The sequence below is a fragment of the Epinephelus moara genome, chromosome 1, assembly GCF_006386435.1.
Source record: "Epinephelus moara isolate mb chromosome 1, YSFRI_EMoa_1.0, whole genome shotgun sequence".
NCBI classification, from domain to species: Eukaryota; Metazoa; Chordata; class Actinopteri; order Perciformes; family Serranidae; genus Epinephelus; species Epinephelus moara.
In genome coordinates this window covers 20,887,167-20,904,116 of record NC_065506.1, presented here as the reverse complement: position 1 = coordinate 20,904,116, position 16,950 = coordinate 20,887,167, and the positions used below count along the sequence as shown (strand labels likewise).

At 41.2% G+C, this 16,950-nt stretch overlaps 1 protein-coding gene across 1 annotated transcript in view; it reads left to right on the top strand.

Moving 5' to 3' along the window:
• Positions 1 to 275: 275 nt before the first annotated feature.
• Positions 276 to 16,950, top strand: part of LOC126394685 (frizzled-3-like) — a 40,186-nt gene continuing 23,511 nt past the window's right edge. Inside the window, exons 1-2 of the mRNA XM_050051679.1 lie at positions 276 to 398; positions 1,407 to 2,357. Coding sequence (XP_049907636.1) covers positions 1,977 to 2,357 — 381 coding nt within the window. The 5' untranslated portion in view covers positions 276 to 398; positions 1,407 to 1,976. The remainder of the gene's footprint in view (positions 399 to 1,406; positions 2,358 to 16,950) is intronic.

Below are 16,950 nucleotides of genomic sequence, written 5' to 3'. Positions count from 1 at the left end.
AATGTCAAATTAAGGTGGATATAATAATTAATATTCACATATAACCCCCTTATCACCTCCTTTAATCAGGGTGAAATCAAACATTTAAAAGACCCCCGCATATTTCATTTTTGGTCACATACACTGTTCCTCGCCAACAAATACTTATCACCTATGTCCACTGGTCTTGTTAGACACTCATATGTAAGCCACCCATAACAGCATGCACCGTCCAGTGCGGTCCAGTGGGGCCAATTTTGTCATGTCTGTGCGCGGTCACGATGAATCCGCGGGCACGATGAGTCTGCTCACTGCACGCTGCAGGCAACCAGCTGCAAACAGAGAACAGCGGAGTGCTGCAGTGAACGGAGCCGGTGGAGCCGAGGAGTGTCCAAGCCGCTCGTTATTCTTCACTCAAGGTAAAGCATTGATCATTTAACGCTACACAGGAACCATGCGACTCATTTAATTAATTATACAAGTCAGAAGTACTGTGAATGTAGACTGTGAATGCATTAAAGGGCTCATGTGCTCACATATCGCGCTGTTGGGCTGAAGACACTGCGGTGACACACACACACTCAGGGCTACCAAGATTGATATGCTCTCGTGCGCGTGTCACCGTGTGTGATTCTTCCGTCAACGTCGCGAAGATGCCTCAGTGAAGCCTTCATTTATAAAGGTTTGTGCTTTATATAACCAGCCAGGGTCTCCTTAACAGAGCGCTAACGTTAACGTCTGTGTCCTGTACCGGTTACCACACGTTACAGTTGTGTTTAGTACAATTTATCGTTAACAATATTAACGTTAACGCTAGCTAGCTATCACTGTTGCTCGGGTTACACGCAAGTTAGCTCGTGTCTAACGGTCGACTGGGAGCAGCGTAGCGCAGGTGTAAACTCAGTAAGTGGACACCCTCATTTTCTCCGCTGTTTTTATATCATATTATCCAAGCTTTTATTCATTTGAAGTTTACTGTGTAGTCAGCCACAAAGACACCGAGTGGCGGAGTGTGAAACATCGCAGGGGAGCGCTACTGTTGCCCGGCCAACCTCACACAAACATGGGAGTGGGGGAGTGTCTGATCATCCGCAGGTGTAACGTTCACAGTAACAGCTTGAAAGCTGCACCAGGCGCTGCGGTTTGCTTTGGGCATGTTTTCAGTGGGCTGCAGCATGAACTATGTATGACCCCGCTCAGACAGACGAAGATTATTTGACATTGGAGGTTCACAGTCATGATCCTTAAAGAAATGCCTCCCCACCCCTTAATGTGCTGTTGTAGATTAGATCAGATATTTAATCCTGACTTGTATAGAGACGAGGGTGTGGCTGATCAGAGACAATATCAGATACCATGCAAATTTTCAAGCCCACTCTGCTTGTTTGACCATTAGGTCTTTATTCCTTGTGTGTTTAAACCTGCAGGACCTGCTCCATGGATCCACTCCACAGTGGGAGCTGAATGTGAAAGACAGGATTTGTGTCTTCCAGGGGAATCTGTGAAATCATTTGGACGATACTGACATGTTGGGGACTCATCTTCACATGTGTCTGTGAAACATCGCTGGAAATGGAGTGAGAGGTGACAAAAAAGAGACCTACGGCAACTCGGAGGAGATCTATTGTGGATCTATTATCTTGGCGACATGCTTTCATTTTGAGGGATGGAACAAGGGGAGTCTGTCTTTGACCAGGGGCTTACCAGGAGGTGGAGAGAAACCATATGATGTCTTTTTTAAATGAGGACAAGTCAGCGTTTAAAAGCACATTCTGAGACACTGCAAGAAAAGCATACACTACAATGGCTGGTGAGTTTGAAGGCTGACACAAAGAACAGCTTCATCCATGGCCCACAGTTGGGGCTCCACCACATGTGCAGCTCAGGGTATACAGAGTGTACCCGCCTTGTGGATTTCTTACTTTTACCTCCACCACTGACACTAAAAATGGACTCAATCGCTTCTGAAGTCAAGAAGCTTTAAAAACAATTCTTGCATGTCTTCAGGGCTGTCTAGTGGAGGTATGGGTGATGATAAAGTCATCAGTCTGAGCCACTGTGGAGAGATGTCGAACATTAAGATGCAAGCACCTGTTGGAAGAGGATATATGAAAGACTGGATTTTAAAAACTACAACATGTTACCACAGACAACAGGTTCTTGTGTGTCTCTCTTTCCCCCTCATCCCTATCTTCCTGCTCCTCTTCTCCCTGGTTACACCCACTCTGTCCATTCAAATGGAGTCCATAGAGAGCCACAGCGAGTTCAGCTGTGAGCCCATCAGACTGAGAATGTGCCAGGATCTGCCTTACAACACCACCTTTATGCCCAATCTACTGAATCACTATGACCAGCAAACGGCTGCACTAGCCATGGAGGTAAGTTGTTTTGTGTGTCATTTAGGTGATGTACGCTGTGTGTGTGTGTGTGTGTGTGTGTGTGTGTGTATCACTGCTCATGGGGAAATTGGATAGCTGCTGCCATGAATGAGAGTTGCAGATGTATATTTGTAAAGCATACACATTTTAAAGGATTAAACTGTATTGTGTAACATAATAATCAAACAATAAGTCACCACTTACAGTAAATGCACATGATGTTGTCTTGGTGACAAGGTGCAGAAACTGTAAACAACTACAAAGCGGCAGTCCGCAGTTTCACATTGTAGTGTCACGCACCGCCTAGAGGTAAAAACACTTCCAAGAGGTCATGGTGGCTGATTTATGATTATATTTGTAAAGGAGAATTACTGAACAAACGTCACAACAAATGTTGGCTGCAGATGTTGCACTCTCAATAGTAAAGCCTAAATTAATTCGCCTTAGGAGACTTTTTGATTTTATGTACTTAATCAAAGCAATATTGTAGTTTGAGCTCTTTGTTAATGATTATAGTCAGTTCATAGACTGAGATTTTTTTTCCATCATTTGCAAACATAACATTTGAACCAGCAAATCACCAACTTCCTTTATCCTCAAGAGCGCACAGAGATGGTTTGTACAGAAACAATGGTGAGGCCTTGTTCTACATTAAGAGAAACAGGTAGCTTTTTAAAAACATCGCCCTGTAACGCATGATCTTCAGACTATATTTGAACAAATTGGATACATGGAGCCACACTTTGGAGTAAGGTGGCTTTCACACAGGCGCTGAATATCAAAGAGTTAACAGGAGCAACACAACATTTGAGACAAGGTGATAGTCTGTCTACGCTCCTCATGTTATGGCTCCAGCCTCACACTACATGTTACCGTCCCAGGTAGACATAGATAAATGTGCATGTAGTCACTCGGGCACTCGTGACCTTTCATGTATGTGAACAGAAGCTGGCAGACAAAAGGTGCAATCTAATAGTTGTAAGAGGAGAAATTCTTATACAGAAAGTAACTAGGTGGTTATGTGAGCGATACTTCCAGAGATGTTTTTTGTTTGAGGGCATTAGCTTTAAGCAAAATAGGGGGAAAGGGTGCTGCGTTACACAGTCCCTGAGTGCAGTAGTAGACACACACACACACACTATCCATGTATATCATGTTACCTCTCTTTCCTACTCTTTTGTTACTCTCCAGAGAGGGAGATAGAGGGCAGAGCAAGGTGTTGCTCAATAACTAGACCGTAATTACCTGTTTGCAGCCGGTATGTGTTGGTAACCAAGGCTGTGTATGGCACTGTGTTTGGGATTTGAACATGTTTGGGTGTGTAAGTCGTACAGCGCCAAACTACCGTCGGTATACCTAGTAATTTATAAACGATAAAAGAGGAGAGTTTATTCCAAGCAAACAATAAAAACAAAAGACAAAATCGTTGTCGACAAGGCCCAGCTTGTTTTAGTGGAAAAGTCGGGTTGAGTTTGTTTAATCTCCAGACTGTTATGTTATTTTGTGTCTTCATCCATCCAGATGTCTGTCAGACCCACTATACATGCCGATTGGCTTAGTTTCACCCATGTTTTGGCTACTGTGTGTAAACTGTGGTTTGTACCTTGGAGAACAGGGAAGGATAGGAAATACAGTGAGTTGAATTAAATCCGCCTCCAGCTGTTCATAGTTGGCATATTAAATTACCCCTGTTGAAAAGCAGATGAATTTGGACAAGGCTAATGTTGGCTGAGCAATGCTGCATGTTTAATCTTAGGGGATTTTTATTTTCGGTGGATGTCTAGTTAATATTTTCCCATGTCATACCCAGATGAATGTCAGCCAAAAGATCAAGCCAAAATACTGTCTGTAAATATTTAATCACAGAAAGGGATTCCTAACATTTTCTTATGTCAAAATATGCAGCTCTAGAGACTGTCAGGATCACTGCTGTCTGAAGTTCCTTTTTTTTTCCCTGAGAGGATTTAAGAAGAACAGCTTTATTTCAGAGTGACAGCCATGCATTTGGAATTTGCTTTGTGTGTGTTTTGAATGGGTGATGGCACTCATTGAGTCATAGGATTCGCTCGGTGCATTAAGGACCATGCAAATGTTCAAATCAAGTCAATTCCCCAGTGTCATGTCAAAACACGCTGTGTCAGGGATTGTAACAAGCATCTGTTGTTGAACTTGATTTGACCCAGATGAAGACGGAGCCAAGTAACTGACACCCTCAGTCCCTCCAGTCATGGAAGAGACAGCTTTCTGAAGATGGTGGAGTAGCAACATGAGCCATGTTAGTTTTCCTGCTCTGGTCTGCTTTGACCAGCCAGTGTAGTCCTGGTGGGAGCCCTGGAGGAGATAAAATAATATCTGTCATGGAACAGAAGCTGCATAATAATGTGTGTGTGTGTGTGTGTGTGTGTGTGTGTGTGTGTGTGTGTTCAGATCTATGCATGTAATGTATGTGCATGGGCTTATGTGAAGGTATGACCGTGTGCAAGTGAACCTGTAACAATGCTCGTAATTACATTGATAAAACAAGAAATCCACATCTTGTTTCACTTAATACTTTAATGAATAGACAGCCACTACTAGATTATTGTATTTTTTTTTCAGATTTAATGATTAATGTCTGATTTAACTTTTTGTTTTGGAAGATTATTTCTTTGGCAATAAAGGTCCCAAGGCTGGAGTCGAACCCAGGATGTTGCTGTAATGTGGCGTATGCTGTAAGCCACCAAGGCACAGCTGGCTTTTGTGGTTTTTACCTTTTGACGGAAAGCTAACATTCCTGTTGAATTAACATATTACAGGCATTGTCATTGGGAAATAGGGATCAGACCATCATCAAAGAGCCGGCAGTGACAAAGGTTGATTCTTCCGTTGCATCACGTTGCCTGTGTCTGGGCTAAAATGATGCATATAAACACACCGCAAAGATTACAGCCAACGTCCAACTAGCATGTACGTGGTACGCCTGTGTGAGAGGAAATAACTCTTCATACCCGTAGGCAGCAGTAGTCTGTATCCATCATTCTGAAAGGGAAATTGGAAGACCAGCAGGACAGATTTCAGATACTAGCTAGGCAGTTAGCACCTTAACAACACAACTTAATGTTGAAAGAAAAGAAAATAATTATCATGCGCTAGCGAACATTAACACAAACAATTACAAACCGTTTCTGATAAAGCGTTCAATAATCGTATCTGACATAAAAATGCCCTCTTGACTTACGCCTTTGTTTGCTTTCCTCATTTCCATTTCCCTTCTCATGCACTGAGTTTAACTGCCAGTCAGTGATTTCATTCACCAACGGGCTCTGCTGTCTCTGACAATTCAACACACTCATACCAACGATGCGGGACACACTGCCAGAACTAGGGCAACAGAAGCTCACCAATGGCCCATTGACCGACGGCTGACTGTCAGCTTGGTGTGTCATTAGGGCTGCACAATTTGCAGCAAAAAAAATTATATTGCAATTATTTTTGACAGATGTTGTGATCCCACTATGAGATGCAAGTGGCAATGGTAATTTTTGCATTTCATTTTCATGTAAAAAAAAGAAAAAGATAATGAGGATGTAATTTTTGCTGGGGTCTGTACCAAAAGCATGTTCCCTTTCTTTTAGATTATGATTTGTAGTCCAGTACCTCTCTGTAGTACCACAGTGTTTCATTCATTACAGTACAGTATGTTGCATAAATTCCATTTATTGAAACTGAGTTTTTGGCTTTCTTTGTTCAAATGTGTTCAAGGGGAGTTATTGAGGTTTGGTGAAATACAAATAGATGTGAAGAGAATTGTTCATGATAAACCATTATGGTGTAACAGCATTATAGCTTAAGTGTGTGTGTGTGTGTGTGTGTGTGTTTTGGAATTGCACTTGTAACAAAATGTAAAATACAGAACTACAGCCAAATCAGCGTGACGTACTTCAGATGCCTTAATGAAACTGGAGCCATTGTCGGCAGCTGTTGTAGTCACTTTTTGGGTCATATCACATGTTTGCTCTGCATCAGTGGCAATGCTTTCGTGTCCTGGCTTTCTTGCAAATGCTAGTGAGCTGTCATGTTACTTTTATTTTTGTTGGGAGTTGTTTTTAAATCATAGGTTGAGACATATTCAAGCCCGGAATATAAAACCAATTTTACACCCCATTCTTTATAGAACAGTGTGGAGATGTGCCCTCAGTGAGTCCTTAGTTTTGGCTGACTTTGGATATACTGCATTTTCACCTTTTTCCTTTTAAATGTCAAGCTAAGCCAGAAATGGATTATCCCAGGGTGTGTATGCATGATTAACATACTAGGCCTCATTTTTTCAGTGTTTGAGTGACAGGCTTAAGGTACAGAGCAGTGTTTTTTTGTGTGTAATTGCTCGGGTGAGCTAAGGGTTAACTGTACACCAGTACTTTGTGTGTGTGTGTGTGTGTGTGTGTGTGTGTGTGTGTGTGTGTGTGTGTGTGTGTGTGTGTGTGTGTGTGTGTGTGTGAGTGACAGGGGGGGTTAACGGTGCCAGCTGTCATCTCTCACTATTGCTAACTAGCTGCTAATCTCTCTCTCAGTCCTACAATGAAGACATTGACTCCCACAGACCAACCGCCACCCCATCTGCCACAATAGTCAATTAAACCTGAGGGAAGAGGGTGAGAGAGACTGAAACTTGAGAGGGGAAAGAGGAAGAGAAGGGAAATGAAATTAGAATTGGGGATTGTATGACGAGTGAAATAATTTCCTTGGCAGTATATCTATGTGTGTGTGTGTGTGTGTGTGTGTGTGTGTGTGTGCATGCGCATGCGCATGTGCTAGTGTGCACGTCTCCTTGCGTGCTTTTGTGCCTACATGTCACTTAGGAATATGCCCTGTACTGTCCATCTGCCACTGCATGTTATGGCTCCCAGAGGATGTGCTGTAGGTTGTGACATTATTTGAGCTTTCTGCTTGTTAGACACAGAGATTTAGACATATGACATCACTGGGATTGTGTGTCTGCGCTCAGAGAGAAGAACTGATCACGTGCCTTGAACCTATAATGTCAAACTGTTCTTAAAGGTGCATATTATTTTCTAAAGCATTTTCCCCCCTAAAATGACATGTTCAAAGATTATATTAGAATTGCATATGGCGCGATGCTTCCTAAGTCAGCTCATATTAAAGACACACTTGACATATACTGTAATTTGTTAATGATACAGTTTAATTTAAAAAAAAGTTAATTTGTGTATGAAGGTTCTGTTGCAGTTACAAGAACAGAAAACAGGGATTTTTTTTTTATGGCTGCACCATGCTGCCAAACAAATCTTAAGACACTTATGAAACAAAGAACAGCTCACCATTATTGTCCTTTGGTAAATATATAAATAAATAGGCACGCATCCTGCAAGAGTTGCCGTGCCTGAGGCCTCTGGAGCCCAGATGTCTGCTCGGCCAGGGAGTTTCCCCTTGACTTAATGAGTAGATATTTGACTTCCTGCACTGGAGATTTATTTTGGTGTAATTTAGGTGAGGTAGGGGGCATTCTCGGGTAATAACAATCTGCTTTTTCCAAATTATTCTTGCTGACTGAAGGAGGTTTAATTTGTTGTATTCAGTCATTCAAATATATATGGCAAAAATAACAAAACCTGAGAGGGGCTTGGCTTTGTGTCCTTGCAGATCTGTCAAAGCCATACAATCACTCCCATTCTCTGAATTATTTTCTCTATTAAAATTGACAAAAAACAGCTGCTCTGCAGTTTATGAAGCTTATTTGAGAACGCTGTTGATTCAGTTCTGTGGTAATTAATGAGACTGGTTTGTAATGGTTAAAAAAAACAACAGAAGAAGGGTATTCTGTGCTGACAATAAACCTTATTGAGTTTGTCAGGACAATTCCACCACACTCTTTTGTCATTTGCATCCTGGAGTGAAAGAGATTAGAGAGCCCCTGGCCTAACGGTCAGTTAGAGAAAGGCTCATTTGGGCTACAATAGAGCACACTGTTTATATAGCAAATAGACAGCAACCCTAGACCTGAATGAATGGATCTAGATCTGTCAGTCACTAGGTTTACATGCCCACTACAAGACCAGGTTATTGGCAGAAATCAAGTTTAGGCGAGGAATTTGTTAGTTAGTTCATTTGCATTCACTGCTGCAAGCTGATTACTATACAGCGCACCTTCACATGCAGCTGATGGGAAACCACATTTCTTTCCTACTGACTCCTACGTTTTAGAAGCAATGCTGACAGATAAGATCATTAATGATATAAGATACTGCAGCCTAAGGAGTTAAATAAATCTCCAGTTTATGCAGTAGACTGACAGCACAGTGAGAGAACAGGCTCTATAATAAGTTGCACAGATTTTCCTTAGTGTATGCAATGTGTCCGAAATTTACAGTCTACTGTTCAGCTATGTTAGTGTTTTTTAATTAACCAGGATGCACACTGCATCATGCTTTCTTACATTCTGCCACACTGCTGTCACAGAAACTCCGGCCAAGAATATATACATGGCCAAAAAACAAGTCCTGTTCAACAGAGAGCTATATCACTGTGATGACTGTAATGAGACCAGGTTTGTTCCTTGCATACATTTAAGAAATCAAGTTACTGCAGAAAGCTGGCAGTAACCTCAATACTTAAGTGCATGTAAACACAGTCAGACATTTCTCCCTTCATTCAGCAGGGCTCTGATTACATGCACAAGTAGCCATTTGACAGTAATGTGATGCTAATATGATACACTGGACAAATATGACACCCCAGTGAAATTATTAAAGGTTGAAAGCAGATTACACAAAAATTAGATGCATTCTTTCTTCAGGTTTTTCACTAAGAGTTGTTTTTATTTGTGAAAAAATAGCTTCTGAACTCATTTTTAAAAATGTCCAAAGATAGTATGAAGTGTCTTTATATTGCAGGGAGTTGACACTTAAATACAATGTGGTTCGCCCACTGATATTTCTCTTCAGTGATGTGGTGTGGGCTTCTTAAAATCACCTTCCAAGATAATATATTAGCATCACATAACATTTATTTTCTCATATTTGGTTATGGTATTATCCAGGCACGTTACTGCAGTCATGTGGCCCGTTGTGGGCCCCTAGTCAGAGTTGAAAAAAAACTACAATACAATGGCATATGATGAACTGACAGGCAGGCAATTGCATACTTAATCACTGTGAAAAGACTCTTAAGAGCTTTTCTTATCCCACAAGACCACCCTTGTTTTATGACTCCACCCACTCCAGAAAGGAGGGCTGATGGAAGCACATTTTTTAATTTACTATTAGAAATATATTTGCCAACAACAACTTCAAAACTGAAAATAACAGGAGGGAGGAGGTGACAGAGGACAAAATGGGCCAGTTGAACAGAAGCAGACTGTTAAAGACTAAGTACAGGGAGGTACTGACAGAGTGACAGGTTGTTTTAAGTCTTTAGACCCTACTGTCTCCGGTGTTTGTGTTTCTCTCAGTATGAGGTCCTGTCCCTCAAAATAAGACTGCCCTGTTCAAGTAGGGCCACCCTGGGGCCACCAGGTCCCCACAACAAAAAGAGTTTGTGTGTGCCAAATCTGCAGAGTTCGAGGCTTGTTGTGTTAAAGCATGGTCTGCTGTTTTTTTCTTTGTGTGTGTCTGAATACGAAAGAGAGAATGAGGTTTTATAGATGTGTGTTTTTGTGAGTGTGTGATGGCTCGGTTGTGTTTGTGCTGTGGTTTATATGTATGTGTTTTTGTGTGTGCTCGGTGCATCTGAAGAGGCTGATTACCCCATTCACTCTGACGGAGACAGACAGGTCCTCATTCAGTTTAAAAGTTCCCGTTTGTTTCAGTTGAACTCTTGATTATCCTGCTTATTCCGACAGAGTCTATTGAAGCTGCCAGCCCAAATGAAGCAATCATTTATTTATGTGCAGAACAAAGGCACTGCCTGGTGCTGTTTTTTGGCAGAATGTTCCCATCAGCATAGCTGCCACCGCTGCTTATCCAGTCTCACAATGCCAAGTAAAGAGAGATTTGAAGAACAATTGGAGAGATTTTACATTGCTCAAATGCTGCTCTGTAGCCCACTGAAAATGTAATACCACAGATTTGTATATAAAATTCTCCATGGCATGGCACCCCCTCCACTCAATAAATTCATTAAACAAAATCAGAACTCATCTATCAGATCTACCTCCAGGGTAGAATACCACACTGTTCAACCAACAGTCCACAACAAAAAAGCATATTTGAATTATAATTATATTAAATGGCTAAAAAGCAGCAGATGCTGATGTTTGAGAAGCTGACACCAGCGAATGTTTGACCTTTTTGGTGTATTTTATAGATAGTTATCGTGTTGAATGTGGACACAAAAGATGTATGACATGCAACAAGTGTTGCCGTCCGGAATTATGGCTTTAATTATTGGTAATATATTTAATGTAAATTGCTTTTTCTAATCATATAAACCGATCATTTCAGCACTTAAGTGTAGCAGAGTTTTTTAAGTGCTTTGGTTTACATAAGCCGTCCATTCATGCACCTATTCAACTCTTGTAATTCTCTTTCATCCAACCTCCACCCCCATCCATCAGTGATGTATTGATGACAGTAAAGGGCCGTCTATCTCCCTGCCATTTATTATATACATCTAGTCCATCTGCTTTTCATTCCTTGTAGTTCTTCCAGATGTTTGTGTCATGTCGTATGATATGGACTTTGTTTTTACTTGAAGTGGAGCCCTGCAGCGTTCGGCTCTAATAAAACACATAAATATAGGTTATCCATGTCTTACGGTCTTAATCTGAACCCATGACCCAGCCTGGGAACTGTGTCTGTGTGTGTGTGTACGTCTGGTGAGAGATGTTTAACCCTCACTGTTAAGCCCAACTTAACACTAACATACACACAAACACAAACCATTGATCCCCTTCTCACGCAAAGCTACTCAACACAATGCAGCTCTAACATTTTTCAGCACACTGCAGGTCAGGACCAGCGTCAGCATTAAGAGCTCGAGTGCTACTAATTGTGCACTTATCGAGATGCATGCAACTCTCAACTCTCCCAAAATAGCTCACATATAAATGCATATAGTCACATGGGTTTTCAAACAGTGCCACAGAGAATCATCTGACTGCATTGCAGACATGTCGAGTTTTTATTCTAGAATATAATGTTACTTGAAATGCTCTCTCTGACAACAGCTGTCATCCTGCACGGTGTGCAACTTATTCTGTTCTGCTTTATGTGCACATTTTGAGAAATTATTAACATAGTTTGATGCTTGGAAGAATATGTTCACTGGTTATCGTTCAGTGAGTTGCTCTACTGCATGTGATGCTCTTCTGCTGCTTGTATACATCCATTTTCTATCTAGTTCTCCCAACACTAGTCCAACCTCAGCATCCCACTCACTCTGTGACTCACCCAATCAACAAGTCATTCTCCTGTCCCTCTCCAACCTCCAGAGTCTATTGCATATTGAACCTTGAATCTACATTACACTCAGACTCTCTTGTGAAGTGATGCTTTGTAGTCTTTGTAATCAACATGACCACACATATATATTACCATTCTTGTTGTGATTTTTGCAGTTATTGATTTCATTAACAGAGAAAAGAAAACAGACACTCCTCCTGAGTGATGGTTTGATATTATAGACAGGAGATACACTATACACTGAACAGACATTATGTTCATGGGGGAGATGGCCAAAGATGGTCAAAATGCACAATTACAAAGCTGTTTTGATTTGGGACACTAATAACTTAGATATGTGGTTTAATTGCAACCTGAGGAAGAATGTTTACCAGGAAACTTCATCATATAAACACATTTGTACAAGGTGTTTTGAGAATTAAACATGAACCATTTTTAAAGGATGTTTTGATTTATTATTATATTTAATAGTATCAAATTTATTGTTTTCTCATTTTGCAAAATAGTAATTCTTGATTCTTTACATGCTGGAAATAGCAGGTTTTTGTCTGGCTGTAACAGAGCATATATATAAGTGGTAAGCAGATGGATATGCACAGGCGCCTTGGATGGTGTGAGGACGTGTGTGGGTGCTGTCTGATTCAGCTCCATTGTCACACTCTTGGCTCTCCGTATACATCTCTATCATTTCATTCGACCCTCTCGCCTACGCCTTTCAGTTTCTTTACTCTCACTTTCACACTTCCTATGTGTCGCTCATTGTGCGAGCTTGTGTGCTATACTTTTTGGATGGTTTCACCCATTAAAGCGGCCCTACCACAATGTGTTTGTGGTGTGCTGGTGTGTCTTTGCACTTGCACACGCATGTGCGTTGCCCTGTTATCCTCAATGAGACATGGTTCTGTGAGAGCCACCACATCACCTGTTGCCATGGTAGTTAAATAGGCAGAGAAGGAAGGGGAGGAATGGAGGGAGACAGACAGGCAGGGGAGGAGAGGGAAATTGGATGATGAGTGCATGTTCTGGACTAAACCAAGGAGAGGAGGAGGAGGAGGGCAAGGACCTGTAATAAAAAGGGAAGAGAGAAATAAGAAATTCATACTTGTAGCTGAGTCATAGTTTAAAAAAAAAATCTCTGAAGTGCTATTTGTCTTGGAAGTTAGGAAGAGTAATGGAAAGTATGCAAAATGTGTGATATTTGCAGTCAAAGCTGTGTAATCATGGACAGACATGGTGTAGTTCAAGAATATAATGTCGCTCCACCCACAACAATGAAAAGACAGGCTTCCATTGTTGTTAATATGAGGCGTGAAGTGGAGACATACAGCAGCCTTGAAAAGTCAACCCACAATTTTTGCTTTGTTCATTGTTCTCTGGCAAAAGCAGAGATGATTTAATTGGAGAATGATATTATTTCGAGTAATGTCAAACTGTATTGAAGATTATTCTGTTTTCTTCTGAACTTGGATTATAACATCAACCTTGTCTATACCTGCACAACTCTTGAGACTATCTTTCTCCTTAACTGTCCTAGCCTGAGCCTCGGACTGCTTTGCCATTTTGTTAGTCTTTATTCATGCTCCCTGACATTGTGTCCAAGTAGATTACTTGTTGGTAAAGGGAGGGTGTCTTATTTTGCCCTCGCCAGTCAGCAAGTGACGTTAACGTACTGTCAAGGTCATTTTCAGTCAACACAAAAGCTGTGGCAGTGGCTGCTGCTAGGAGTGGTTAATGTGACATTTTCCACATGGAACCGAGCTAAAACTATCCACCTAAATCAGCGGATACATGGGAGGCAAAAAATGGCTCTCACATTCATAGAGTCATATCTACAAAGATGAAATTTAGTTGTTCACAAAGTTGAAGTGTTTAAAGAAACAGTGAACCGTATTGTCATTTAAATATTTGTTGATTTGGATGTTAAATATCTCACCAGGCCTGAGTATTTCTGAGTGAGTAATTCCAGACTAAAATCTTGAGATCGAGTCAGACTAGAAATACAGTAAATCATGGTTGTTTGTCATTTTTTAGAAAGAAAAAAAGGCAAAGAAGCTCCCCACAAAAAATTACAATAATGTCAAACAGGGAGAAACGAGGTTCAAACTGATGGGACTGGTACTAAGATTTCATAGCAGAGAAACAGTAAATGAGAAAATTTAGGAGAATGATGAGTTAAAATACAAGTTTGGCGACAGAAAAGAAACCAAGGCAGAAAAGGTCCACTGGGTTTAAGACATGAAGAAGCAAAGAGAGCATGTTGATGGTGTTGCTAAGTAGTTTTTGTCAAACATGAAATGACAGGATAGAAAAAAGTAGTGGAAGTCAGTGAATGCTGATTTTGGAAGACAAAGTGGAGGAGGTGGACAAGTGCATGTCAGCGTAATTGCCAGGAGTAAATGGGAGGCAAGGAAAATAAGAGATGAATACGGGAGAAAGAAGATAGGAGGAGAGGAGGAGGGGAAGTGAACGTGAAGGGGAATGCCATTAACGGCTTTGTCCGGTCTTCCCGAGCGAACGATGGATGGACACGGATAAACGAACAAATGAATGAAAGCGGGAGAGAGTGTGAGAGAAGGGTGCCCCTTTCTTGACTGTCTTTTCAGAGATTAGGGAGGAGAGCATCGCGGTCTGTGCAGTTCATCTATTCATGGCCAACGCCTGTCTCTCTCACGAGCCTGTGAGAGGAGTGAAGAGGCAGGCACATAGCCAGAGAAAGTGTGTGTATGTGTGTGTGAGTTGTGGTGTGAGTTTCTCTATGAACACGTTAATCATGCGTGCCTTACTGAGTGAGAAAGTAGAAATGTGTGTTGAGATTAGAGCAGGGAAAGGCAGCAGCAAGACAACAATGCTACTCTCAGAGAGTAATATAGAAAATCGGAGGTAAGCTGGTGAAGGAGAGGGAGATGGAGGGATCATGAAATTGCGACGTGATTGTGAGCTGAAACGATGCACTTCTCTTATGCTGTGGAGAGGGAGAGAGTGAGCATGTAATTGGCTCTAATATATGGATGCAATAAAGGAGGATGCAGTTAATAGTTTGAGTGCTGGGAGGAAAAATAGAGGAATCGAGTTGCAGCAGACAGGCGGACTCAAATGGGAAAATGAGTTTCTGCAGAAAGACTGAGAGAAATGGAGGATTTAGTTGCAATAGCTAGTGGAGAGGGAATGTTGGAAGGATGTTATATTGTAGCCTGGCTAATGGATGTAGAGCTGATGTGGTCTGACAGCATCTGTGCTGCAGGGCCCGACCGACTGATTTGAGAGTGAGTTACAGTGCGAGACATAGATGGCACGAAAAAGATATAGAGAGTGTGTTAGGGCGATGTGTCCAGATGGACTTCGGCAAGGTTTAGTAGCAAAAAGCCTGATATTTCTCGTCTAAATTCCTCCTCATCTGTTTGAAAGAGGTGCAAGAAATGGTGCAGTGCATCTATAAGTGCATTAAAAGATCAACACTTTAGTCCTTTTAAAGTGCAGGTTCAAGGGATTGAGGTTGCTGATTTGTTATGTGATAGACAAGAGTCAGTGCAAATAAATGTTTCAAAAACATTTATAAGCAAAACATGCACGCCAATGATTTCTAAGCAGACTAAAAATATTCCTGAATTTTAAAAACACTTTGCTTTTAGAATAGTTTTCACTCGATTAATAGCAGTTTAGATTATCAGATTTGCAATTTGAGTGGTTTTCTGCATCGTAATTTAGCACTCAAAAGAGCACTTAGTAATTATTAACACAATATAAAGTCAATGAAAAGCACTGATAAGACACGGCAAAAGACAGCGTCAGTTAATGTGGAAATCCAGGACCAGATAAGAGACTGCACATTTGATATTTTTACTATGTTGAATCCCAGAACACTGAGTTGGGATTCTTTTTTAAAGGCAGTGCTGCCAGTTCAGGAGCTGTTTCTTTAGAGGCTCAGACCCAGCAGCCTGTCACCTTGATCTGACCACAACACAAAGCTGGTGACAGTTTCAGGATGTGTGTATGTGTGTGTCCGTCTCAGGTTCTCACACTCTAAACACTCCTTCCAATCCATTTGACTCCCTAATCCACAAGGAAACCACCACTCTTTTCTCCATGCCACTCCAGTTTTTCTCCTTTTTTCCTCCAGCCCTCCCTCTCTCCTCCTCCTCCTCCTCCTCCTCCTCATACACTTGGAAATGCGTACAAGTTTCTGCAGCGTTGGCTTAACCACACACACACACACGCACACACACACACACACACACACACACACACACACACACACACACACACACACACACACACACACAGGCTTAATTTCTCCTTGATTAAACAGAGTACTTAAATATACTACACATTCCCAAAACCGATGTAATTTTTCCTGTTTTGAATCTGAGATCAGTGCAACGCCACCCTCTTCTTGCCTCAAAAGGAGAGTGGGGAGAAAGAGGGAGGAAGGACAGAGAGTAAAATGGAAAGAAGGGGGGAGTGGAGCAATAAAAAACAGAATTAGTTTAACAGATAAGTGGGGCTTTTAGTCTGCTTGGGTGTTTTCACCGTCATCAGTGTGTTTTGTGGTTTGATCAACTTTGATTAAACTGTTTATTGAAGTCTTAAGTTGCAAACCATGTAAAGAGACACTTGAAAATGGAACAAAATAACGAAACATCTTATCTCACCACTCATCATCATCAGTATAATTCTGAAATGATTTATTATTGTGTAATAAGTAAGGAGAAAATTAGGGTTGTGAATCTAATTCTTTCCCTGAGGGGATTGTCAATAGGAAACAGAAGCCATAGAACAGGGATCAGTAACCTCCAGAATTTCAGCTTAGCATTTCTCGTGCTAACAGGCTAGCTGATGACTGTAGTTTAAGTAATGTGCAACAGGACTCTGTTGTATTGTCACCATATATAGGTTTTAATCCCCAACACACCCACTTAACAGGACACTATTCAACCAGATGCAGAAGTATACACATGTTAACACCCCCTTTACTTTTGATGTTCTATGTAGTGCTTTCTTCTTGCTAGCAACTTTATATCAGTTGTTGATATCTGTCTGTTGTTTGCAAAAAGCATAGCTTGCTTACGTGACTGTTAATCATATGACTTACTTTCTGTTTTTTGTTTTCCGTTTTTTTTTTGTTTTTTTTTTAAGTTTTTTTCCCCTCCTATTTCTTTCTCCTTCCCTCCCCCTGGGTTTCTTTGGAGAGAGGGAGT